The sequence below is a fragment of the Sinocyclocheilus rhinocerous genome, unplaced genomic scaffold, assembly GCF_001515625.1.
Source record: "Sinocyclocheilus rhinocerous isolate Xijiao unplaced genomic scaffold, SAMN03320098_v1.1 scaffold365, whole genome shotgun sequence".
Lineage (NCBI taxonomy): Eukaryota > Metazoa > Chordata > Actinopteri > Cypriniformes > Cyprinidae > Sinocyclocheilus > Sinocyclocheilus rhinocerous.
This window is the reverse complement of record NW_015659915.1, coordinates 1,068,834-1,080,618: the sequence shown is the minus strand read 5'-3', so window position 1 is coordinate 1,080,618 and position 11,785 is coordinate 1,068,834. Positions and strand designations below refer to the sequence as shown.

General features: G+C 37.6%; 1 protein-coding gene across 1 annotated transcript in view; it reads right to left on the bottom strand.

The window, feature by feature from the left end:
* The window catches only part of tgfb3 (transforming growth factor, beta 3), a 31,326-nt gene that overhangs the window by 9,682 nt on the left and 9,859 nt on the right, over positions 1–11,785 (bottom strand). Inside the window, exons 2-4 of the mRNA XM_016533078.1 lie at positions 10,654–10,817; positions 2,521–2,650; positions 1,391–1,498 (exon numbers count right to left, since the gene is read on the bottom strand). Coding sequence (XP_016388564.1) covers positions 1,391–1,498; positions 2,521–2,650; positions 10,654–10,817 — 402 coding nt within the window. The remainder of the gene's footprint in view (positions 1–1,390; positions 1,499–2,520; positions 2,651–10,653; positions 10,818–11,785) is intronic.

The following is an 11,785-nucleotide window of genomic DNA, read 5'->3' as shown; positions in this document are numbered from 1 at the left end:
GTCCAAGATCCACATTAAATGGATAGTTCACCCAAAAATGAAAATTTGATTTTTATCTGCCTACCCCCAGGGCATCCAAGATGTAGGTGACTTTGTTTCTTCAGTAGAACACAAACGGAGATTTTTAACTCAAACCGTTGCAGTCTGTCAGTCATATAATGTAAGTGGATGGGAATTACGGCGTCTTCTTACGGCAGATCCGGTGATTCCCATCCACTTACATTATATGACTGATAGACTGCAGTGGTTTGAGTTAAAAATCTTCGTTTGTGTTCTACTGAAGAAACAAAGTCACCTACATCTTGGATGCCTTGGGGGTAAGCAGATAAACATCACATTTTCATTTTTGGGTGAACTATCCCTTTAACATATTTAATTATTGCAGGTTTGTATTCTGAGTTTGCATTTCACCGTTTTTATTCATTTCGAGGAATACTGAATCTGTTTTTGTGCAGGTGAGATGAGTAAACACATGTTTATATTTAGTCTAGAACTACAGTAAGATCATGTTCACACACAACGCTCTGCATTTACTCCTGATTTCTCTCAACATGGCAACACCAGTGCTGTCAGTCAATAAACAGGAAAACAAAGTAACTGGCGTTACTTACAGTATTTGAAAAGTAGCTCAGATATTTTCTTGTAAATTAAAAAGTGATGCATTACTTTACTAGTTACTTGGGGGAAAAAGTAATCTGATTACATAACTTGTGCTACACTGTCTTTACACAGAAAACACTTTTCAAGAACTACAACAGTTCAGACTACAACACGCTTCTTCCAGATCTTGTGAAGTCACAATGTCACTTTGACTCAATAATTTAAATATCTCCACCCACAGAATACGCAAAAAAGGGGACGAGGCCTGGTTGAGCTGCGCTAGAAACATCCTATAAAACCTGCGCTTGAAAGGGTTCTCCACAGTCCTCTTGTTCATAAACACTCTCAGGTTCTGAATCTGACTTAAATTCATATGGAAAAATTGGCGCCATTGTTAATATTTACGGATGAAACTCGCAGTTATTGTAAGGGGCGTGTCATTTCCAGAACACACTCTAAGCAGTTCACCAATCACAACACACTGGGCCAGCTAACCAATCAGAACACAGTTTGTATTTCAGAAGGAGGGGCTTCATCGATACAGGAATTAACAGCGTGTTTTTGAGACCGACTGAGAAGAGAGTTGCACCAATAATTTAAAATATGTGAAAAATAATGCTTTTTTTTTTTTGGAACAATCAAGCATGAAAACGTATTCTAGTACACCTCAAAAACTGAATCAAGGTTTTGTAAAAGGGCAAAATAGGACTCCTTTAGAAAAACAAAAATCAATTAGAAAGCTGTTGCATGTTGGATATGTTTGGTCTCAGCATTGGTTTTCTTCACTCACCTTTGAATCTGACCTCCAACACCTCATTGACGTTCTCAATGATGTCTCCGTTGGGGCTGAACGTGTGGCACGGGCAGTGAACGCTGACCTCCAGGCCGAGGTTGGTCTCTGAGCAGTGGAACAACACACAGATTTGGGATACGGTTTCTCCACAAACATCTCATTTTAGTTTCTATGTGTGTTTGGATATTCACAGCCTAAACAGCATCTTTGGGCAAATGCTACTCACGGTATTTTAGCCCACATGAGACACTAGCCAAAATATTTGTATAAAAACTGCTTCTGCATTACTAAACACTGTTAAAGTAACGGTAATCTGCAAGATTTGGGCTCTTCATAAGGAGCTGGAACCGTGCAATTCTTTTTCTGTAGGTTTCTGAACTTTTTTAACGTGGGTTTTCAAATTGTCATAATTTTTCATAATGCATGCAAACTCATCTTTGGTCATTCATTGCATGCATTTTCCAGGTAACTACAGCGATTCCTACACAGATTGAATCTTTAGTGACTCTAGTGATTCAGTACAATGATAAGATTTTCAAATGATTCTTCCTTTTATATAAGGCAGTGCAGTAGCAAATACAGTGTTTGGTGCAGTTTATCTCATTACAACACATGAAGCTGTCTCTGTGTGGTCAGAAGCACTCATCACAACTCAACTCGGGGAGTTTTTTTACATTTGTACTTGCTCTGCCAATATTCTCACTAATTATAGTGACAGCTGTAAATTCATACACGCTTTTGCTGGAAGACCACAGCATACAGTGAAAAACACTGATATGTTTATCATTTTAATGGACAGTGTATGTCATTCAGATATATTACTTCAACCTCGATGTTAAAAAAAAAAAGGATTACTGGAGTAAGTTTTTACAAGTAAGTATTATTTCATAATTTTTTTTTTTAAGTAAAGCCTACGCCAAGGTTTTTTTTTTTTTAGCACATCTGACATAGGCCTATTAACAACAACAATCTAAAGTACCTGATGCAAACCAAAATGTGTTACATTTACATGACATAACGCACATGTATCTGATTCAATGTCCGCATACATTAGTTCATATATTAACAGGACTGACCTCTGTACCTTTATGTAATGCTGTAATAGCGTTTGATAAAGGTTTGCTTACCTCTGTACATGAGCCACTCCCGTACGGTCTCAGTGACGTCAAAGGAAACCCACTCCGGCGTTCCTTTAGTCAGAACGTTCTTGCCACCGACGTAACGCTGCTTAGCGATGTGTTCATCGGGACGAAGAATCTACCAACAGACACGCCACACGTGAGTTTAGAACTAGTTCCATATGCCATCATCATTAGCAAACAACTTTAAAGGGACAGTTCACCCAAAAATGAAAATTCTGTCAATAATTACTCACCCTAAAAAAAGTGTTCTCGTAGCTTCGCAAAATTCAAATTGAGCCACTGATGTCTGGGAACATTTCAGTTGCGTTGCTGTCTATGCATGGTCAGAGAGCTCTCAGATTTCATCAAAAATATCTTAATTTGTGTTCCGAAGATGAACGAAGGTCTTACGGGTTTGGAACGACATGAGGGTGAGTAATTAATGAGAGAATTTTCATTTTTGGGTGAACTAACCCTTTAAAGATCATAACGGTTTTAACAGGTTTGCTGAACGCTCACAAAGACAGCCCCGCCCCAAACTCACGTAATTGGTTGAGTCAGAAGTTGACATATCACATAGCAGGCACAACACCGGTATAAACATAAAAATCTATTGGTACAATATGTCACATGACTAAACATGCGTCATCATTTTCAAAAGCCTACATTTTCACAGTCCACACTACAACGCAAAAACAGCGTTTTCAAATTTATCCACTTTGGAAAGCATTTAGTTTTCTCAGTTTTCTATGACAAAAACGCCATCTCAGTGTAGACAGAAGGCCAAAACGGAGAGAAAAATATGTGTTTTCAAACGAAAACGTGTTAGTGTGGACAAGGCCTAAACTGCATGTAATAAATAGCATAGTATTGTACAATTACTATAGAATAGCCTATATAGTGATTCACGTTACAGCATAAAACACATCCAATACACATTCTTTATTCATCATTTTGTACTTTCAGAGTTGAAAAATCTCTTTGAATTTCATGTAGAAAATGTACATCGCCATCTTTCTCCGACCAAAGTGATCTGAACGCACCCGACGTCGTAATTTGGATTTCCCAACTCAACTACGTTCAACTTTCCAAGGGGACTTGAACGCACCAGTTTCTAAAAGCGTCACACAGTTTCACTCTTCTGAACACTGAACTGAGATACGAGCAAAGTATGGTAACATGGAAAATAATGACACACGTGAGCTTGAGGAGAACACACACTCTCTCCTGCACACATACAGACAGACAGCGATTCATCCAGACACCGGAGCTGCCCGAGGCCAAACGCTTCAGCTCTCTCACTCATGGAAAAAGTGAGTCGTGGAGTCTGATAGCCCATAATACAGCACGTCAGCGCCTGCGAACGAACGGCCCGAGCTCAGTCAACACACGCTGAGCTCCTCGTTCACGCCTCTGATTGACAGCTACATTTGAATGCAGGTGAAGATTCTTATTCAGAACCAGTTCCATTATTTTTAAATACTGGAACTGAATAATTTCCATGATGTTGTTTACGGTTCAGAGCTAAAATACTCTGGCAGACATCAGCCCTGTTCCACTCTGTCTACATAGACAGCATCCTAGACAGAAACTCATAAGGGAACCATTTAGAAAGTATTTGTAGCAACTCATCATCACACACATAACTTTGTATTGATACTTTTCAATACTGAATGAATTAAATTTATTACAAGGCGCTCTGCTTGATTCTGATTTGTCAGTCGCGACATTAACAGATCATCATCACAACATTAGATCTAGCACTTTTAATGTGTTCAGTTCAGTTTGGTGTCTAACCTGACTAAAATAACATTCATCCAGATATCTGAAGCTATGGCATTACAATCTTGCGTCTGTCTTATAGACTAATTATTGATTAGAAAATGAACCTGAGGACTTACGTATTATTAACAATGCATTTTTTTTTATTGTAGTGTTTGTTTTCTTGCCAGGATGATTATACACTGTAATAGATTATAGGATAATAAACAGGTAAGATTGTAAAACAAATCAATATTTCATGTCCCCATAATTATTTATTTAGTATAATAAGTAGTATGACTGTACCTTATCCCTTACATTTCTCTTGTTTGAACTTGTTTGTTCATCTTGGCTAAAAGCCACTTTCTATGAACTGTTTTTTTCTTCTCAGAAGCTTTGTATTTAGTGAGCTAACGAAAAATTTAAACTCATATCAATATTTTGTGTCCACTTATTTAGTTATGTGGAGAGCAGCTGTGTAATAAGCAGGATAAACCCTTCACGGTGATCACCCTGTCAAGGTTTATTTTGCAACAACAACCATCCGGATGTACATTATCCCTTACTTATAATTGACACTTCTCTCCCTTTGGATATATTTTCTTCACTAATCTCATCACAATGCATTCTGGGATTGCCTTCTCCATGATGAATACTATACACTATGCACTGTTTGCTCCAGTGTACGTTTAGTGGATGCATTTTGTGTTCAACAGTGCATGTTCAACACTCCACACTTAATTTTTTCAGTTAAATAAGTGCATCCCCAGGTATTTAAAGTGCACTTCTTGTTGGAGTTTTCAGTGTGAACACACTACTTGCACTAGGCCATTTATACAACAAAATGGCATAGAATAGTGCAAAATTGTGACGCAGCTAATGTTTCCTGCATTGTGCTGCACTCCTACTGAATATACAGCACCACGACATTTTAGCTGAGAGTTTGCAGTCTGAATCAAATATGCATAAAATAGCACAAAGGTAATATCCACACAGGATGTGTGATTCACAGATGAATGAGTCATATGGTTGTTTTTAATGAATCGGTCAAAAACACTCATCAGTCAGTCTCAGTCTCAAATGCATGAGCTATCAGTTCGATCAGTTTAATGACTGAATCACTGACTGAAGTCATTACTGTTGTCATGTCCAACTCGAAATGAACCAAGAGCTGTTACTGTGTGGCTCCAGAGACTTAAAGCAGTGTAATCACTGATACGCCAACATGAGCTCAAAGAATCATTAACGTGATTATTGAGGAAGCAGATTCATTTTTAACTGTGAAGATCACAAGTGTGACTTCTTTAAGACCATTTAGCCTTTTCTAATCATGTCAAGAGTTTTTTTTTTCTGTGTTCATATGGCATATATGCCACAAAAATCACCAAGTTCAGTACTGTTCTGAAGAAGTAAAACATTCAAAACATAAAATTGGCTACAGAGAACGGGGCTCTAGACTGCAACCATTTCGGTCACACTTGCAACCAAAAATTAGTATGTGCGACTGAAAATATATTTAGGCAATGAAAATATTTTCAAACAAATCACTGTTTGCACATCTCAGAGCAAAACACAGATGTGTTTCACTGCTGAACGAATCAGCATTTTTTGAATGAATCGGTCAATGATTCAATGAATCATTCATAAAAACAGTCACTTGCTTCACTTATGAATGAATCGGCCATTCTGAATCAATTAATGACTCAATGACTCAATCATTAAGACTGTAACTTGCTGCCACCTACTGGCAGTTTTAGTGTCATCTTTAAAAGTAGAATTTAATTTTTTCCCCATCATTTCATAGTTCTGTATTCAAAAGTTAAAGGCGCTGTATGTAATATTGGCAGCTAGTGGTTGAAATGGTTACTGTGGTCCAAATTCAAAATATTGTTTCTCCCACCCCTCCTCCTCAGACTCGAGGCTCACACGGGTTGCCACATTGAGGACACACAACAGGAATGAGAGCAACTGACAATGGAAGCAACAAGCCTTACACTGTAAGTTGATGAGTTGATTTATTTGTGTTTAATATGCCTCTGTTCATAGAGCTCTTTCGATGGGTTTTTAGGTTGGGTAGAATCTGCGATCTCTGACCCAGTTTGTCTTCCATGGCTGCAATACTTCTTTTCCGCCAACTGGCAACCCGGGGTGTCGAAATCCTATTGGGTAAACTGACAGTGGGCGGAGGCTCACAGACCAAAACAAAAACAGACATTCCGACACGGAATGCTCATTTCAAAGCAGAATCACTGCTGTAGCAAGTATGTGAACTTGCTTGTGTTTCCTAAATATCTGCGAAAAATGGTATTTTTATGCTTTAGTGCACTCAAAAAATAAAAATAAAAAAATGCATGCAGCACCTTTAATTTTTAAAACACTACATTAATGTCAGCTGCATTAAACAGTAAATACATATAAATGCCACTTCAGATGCAGCTTTTGCAGTTCAAAGATGGATTCTGTTGATACTGATTGTATTTGATTGGTAACAACCTGGTGTGTCTTATCTGATTGATTTAATATTTTATTTTTTTTTATTATAAATTCTGAATAAAACAAACATTAATGGAGAAAATTCTACAAGAAAGTACAGTTTTAGTTGTTCTGCTTCAAAATTTCACGTTTAATTCGGTGTATTACTTGCCACTTCGTGTAATTGTTTGTGAAATTTACTTGAAATTGTTTTGTGTGTGTGTGTGTGTGTGTGTGTGTGTGTGTGTGTACATACATTTAATAAGGTTAGAGAAAACTGCCTTTATAAAAGTTAAAAGACACCATAGGAAGTTCATTTAAGGGGTCAAGTATCATGAACATCACTTTATTGTGCCATCCCTAAGAGGCACAAAATCACTTTCACAGACTTTTACATTAACTGTTCCCTCCTGGTGATCACAAATTGTAAAGTTATTGTCTGTCATTGATCAGAAGGTGCAAATTACAAATTTGTTAACTGTGCAGAGTCATTTAATTTCTTACAAAGCTATCCCATCCATCAACTGCACAGAAATTGCAGTAGAAAATCAGAAGACCCTTGAAAGTAGCTGTAAGAATGCGGCCCCTCGCTGTCTGATGCTTCAGTCTGCCAGATAAAATCAGCATCCGGAGCACGGAGGTCCCACCACTGCTTGGCCCATGAAAAGCAGGCTGGGATAAGTAGGTTCTGGAGCGCTGCGAGGAGCTAATCTAAGATCCTGAGAGCGCGGCTGGGAGCGGAGGTCTGTGGAGAGCACTTGAGCGGCCCACGCCAGAGCCGCGGCGCTCTCTCCTGCGAGGCAAAGCAGCTTCTGACGGGAGGCCCGAGACAGCGGCTCCTTTACAGGAAATACTGGAACCCCATCGAAAATCCCCACTGAAAACACAGCACCTATAGAACATATACTCGCGGAATGAATCTGTTATATAACGGCTCTCAGGCCTGCGAGCCACAGGGTTTTATATTGCGGTCAGAGGCATCGGCATGTGAAAGTAAAGCTCTGAGTTTCTCAGAATGCTTCTTTTGTTCGCTTGCAAATGTTCTTCTGTATAATCCATCAGCACCTGGAATACAGATCAGGCCTGTAAAAGACCCGTGCTCCATCTCACTTCAGTACAGTGCCATCATCTTTCTCTCGTGTCTGTGTTCGTTCAGTGTGTGGAAACTCTAGTATCTGAGGCTTAGATGTGAAGGATGTGCTGCATGGTGTATTGGCGTTGTATTTAAAAACCTGCAAAAAACGACAAAGGTTGTGTCTGTATGAACTAAAGCATTGCCTATAATTGAACTGTAGAAAACAACTGATGTGTAGGCATTCTAACTGAAGATTCAACCCGATCTCATGGAAGTGCGTATAAATAGTACGTTGATGAACAGAGAGTTCAAAAGAACAGCATTTATTTGAAATAGAAAACTTTTGTGACATTATACATGTCTTTACTGTCACGTTTGATCAATTTAATGCATGCTTGATAAATAACAGTATTAACTGCTTTCAAAAACATAAAAATTTTACTGACCCCAAACTTTTGAATGGTAATGTATACAAATATATAAGCAGTTTAAGAGTGTTGGGAGACGGACTTGATTATGTCATTCACTGTTCTTTGTTTTCTGTTTTCATAATAACAGCACCTTCTCTTATTTATTTACTTTATTACTACTACTTTTGTAACTGAAGTTGAAATCTATATGGTCACAGAACAGCCTCAAGAGCTCATGATCAGTCAGTTTTGAAAGATTTATACTAAAAATGTATTGCAGTATGATAACTTTATCATCTCTGATGTTTATGCATGCTTTCATGTCTGTTTGTGTACCTGTGTTTCTGACATCATGTGCATTATAAACACAAAATGCTCCAGGTTCACTGTATTTACACATTTGTGTCATATACATTATAGCCTAGTGAAAAAGAGATATACTAAAATGTATTTGAAATACTTTTATTTCATGCTAAGTATACTACAAATACATTTACATATTTATGTGCTTAATAAAAATACCCTGCAGTTTTACTGTTGGCATACTAAACCGGTATACTTAAAGTCTGCTAAACTGGAACAACTAATTTTGTGCTTAATGCACTTTAATTGTGCTGAAGTAGTGCTGAAGTCCAACTAAAGATATACTGAAGTATATTTGATTGTGCTACAGTGGAACTATTGCAAGGTACATGTTAATGCATTTAAAGACCGATATTATTCAAAGAATCCCCATCAATAAAACACATTTTAGGCTTAATATTAAGAAATGTGCATTGTGCACAAGTAGTACTCCAAATAAAGTTGAATTAATCATTATATGATTGGAACGTTTTTCCAGTGAAACACAGAGACCTCCAACATCTCTTCTCCTAATGATCCTCTCTTTTAAAGCATGATAAATGCATTTACTCCTGCGTGGAGTCACGGCTTTGCTTACTGGGATCTGCAGAAAGCGCTGTAACTCAGCCTTCGTGTTAGTTTTGGCTTCATAATGCTTTCAGCTACCAGGAAGACTGTCATACGCTCAGCTCAGTTTCACATTCTGTTCATTTACATCCATTCCACAGAATTCTGCAGATTTTCAGAAAGGGCAAAAACATCCAGAGATCCCACCTGGGCCTGGTCATAAATCCTCTAAATCTTCTTGGAAAAATAAAGCATTAACCCTATAAAGCCTACTGTATCATATTTGAAGGTCTCTAAATTATAAAAACTTTGCTGTTAAACCTGTTTCACAATCTACTGCATGAGAGAGTTTGTTTTTTTTACTCTAAAAGCTCCAGTAAAAGCTCTTTTAGTATCATATAGTAACACTATTTAGTACTTTCAGCTGCTGCTTCTCGTGTCAAATCTAGACTGATTTTTATCAAGTAAAGGTCAGAATAACTGCAGTAATATCTCCAGATGAACACTTACTGGACTGAAGCAGCTCAGCTTTACTTGATTCTCCATCAATCATGTTTTAGAGTCTCAAATCTGATCCTCAGGATCTTTTGAGGAGTGTTTGTTTCCAGAAGCTTTACTTTCACTGTTCCTCAGCGGAGGAATGATCTTCACAAGCCTCCAGAACATCTCACATCTTCTGAGGAGCCTTTATTTCTTCAGCTCTCAATCACTGCATTATATGTTTGGATCATTTCAATCTCATCTTACTGAGACAGATTACTGGAGATATAGAGTGATATTTAGATCATTTTATGTCAGTATCTGCTGCACTGTTATAAAGATCTCACTGATTTAAATTACAAGCAGCAGAATTTCATAATATACTGTAAATATCAGCATTTGCAGCAAATCGCATAATTGAGCAGTTTTTCTCCATATTCTCACCACTATATGAGCCATTGATCAAATATGATTATCAACAAAACCCAACCACATATGTGAGCCTGGAGCACAAAAGCAGTCTTAAGTCGCTGGGGGATATTTGTAGCAATAGCCAACAATACATTGTATGGGTCAAAATTATAAATTTTTCTTTTATGCCAAAAATCATTAGGATATTAAGTAAAGATCATGTTCCATGAAGATATTTTGTAAATTTCCTACCGTAAATATATTAAAACTTAATTTTTGATTAGTAATATGCATTGCTAAGAACTTCATTTGAACAACTTTAAAGATGATTTTCTCAATATTTAGATTTGTTTGCACCCTCAGATTCCAGATTTTCAAATAGTTGTATCTCGACCAAATATTGTCCTATCCTAACAAAGCTTATTTATTCAGCTTTCAGATGATGTATAAATCTCAATTTCAAAAAATTGACACTTAAGACTGGTTTTGTGCTCCAGGGTCACATATGTAAATGTGCAATATTTTGTCTAAGGTTTCAATAACTGGTTCCATTTGGAATAATTCAGTTTTTCTGACTATGATTGCAGGCTGTGCAGGTTGAATGTGACTGAATGAAAGCACCTGGTAGAGCTCGATGCGCTGCTCGTTTCTCTTGGCGCTGGAGTTCGGCACACGCAGCGCACGGAACTCTGCCCGGAACAGGTTGGTGGCGTTCTTCTCCATGCTGGAGACGTTGAAGCGGAAAACCTTGGACGTTATTCCCTTGGGGCAGTAGGGAAGGTCATCTGCAATGGGAGAGAAGTCAGAGAACAGCTATCAGTTTCTTCTGATCTGATCTGATCTGATCACACATTCAGGCAAACCTGTCGTCCATCTGTTTATGCTTTGTGCCACAAGAGTCAGAAGTTCAGAAATGCTGAAATGAAAGCCAAATGTGTGAAAGACTGAACTCACGGTCACTGCAGAACAGGTGCAACAAAGCCCTCAGTTTACATGAATACATCTCATATTTCATTTCACATTAACTGCTCTGAAGTACAACACTGTAAACAAATTTGGAGATTAAAGATTACTGGAGTATGTTTTACAAGAAAATACTGTTACACTCATTCTACTTTAAAATGTCATATTTAATTCAACGTGTTACTTTCCATTTCTTTGTAATTATTTTGAAAGTTTGCTAGCAGTTTCTGAGTGAAAACATTGTTTCTACACCAAATTCTTTTCAGTGAAGGATTTATTAACCCAAAAATAAAAAGTTTGTCATTATTTACTCATCTCATTTTAAGCCACACATACAGCGGGTAAAATAAGTATTGAACACGTCACCATTTTTCTCAGTAAATATATTCTAAAGGTGCTGTTGACTTGAAATTTTCACCAGATGTCGGTAACAACCCAAGTAATCCATACATACAAAGAAAACAATACAAATAAGTTCAGAAATTAAGTTCTGTGTAATAAAGTAGAATGACACTGAATGACGTACTGAAATGTATTTAATACTTTGTACAAAAGCCTTTGTTCAACATGCTTTTTCTTCAGCAATAGAGCCTTGTGTGGTGAGTGTGTATACAGGCCACGGTGGTTGAGTGCATTAATTATTGTACTTATTATTTTCTTTGAAACAACTGTACCTGCTAATTCCAGGTCTTTCTGAAGCTCTCCTACAAGTGATTCTTGGCTCTTAGAAAACGCTTCTGATAATTATTTTCACTCCTCTGTCAGAAATCTTGCGAGGAGCACCTGGTCG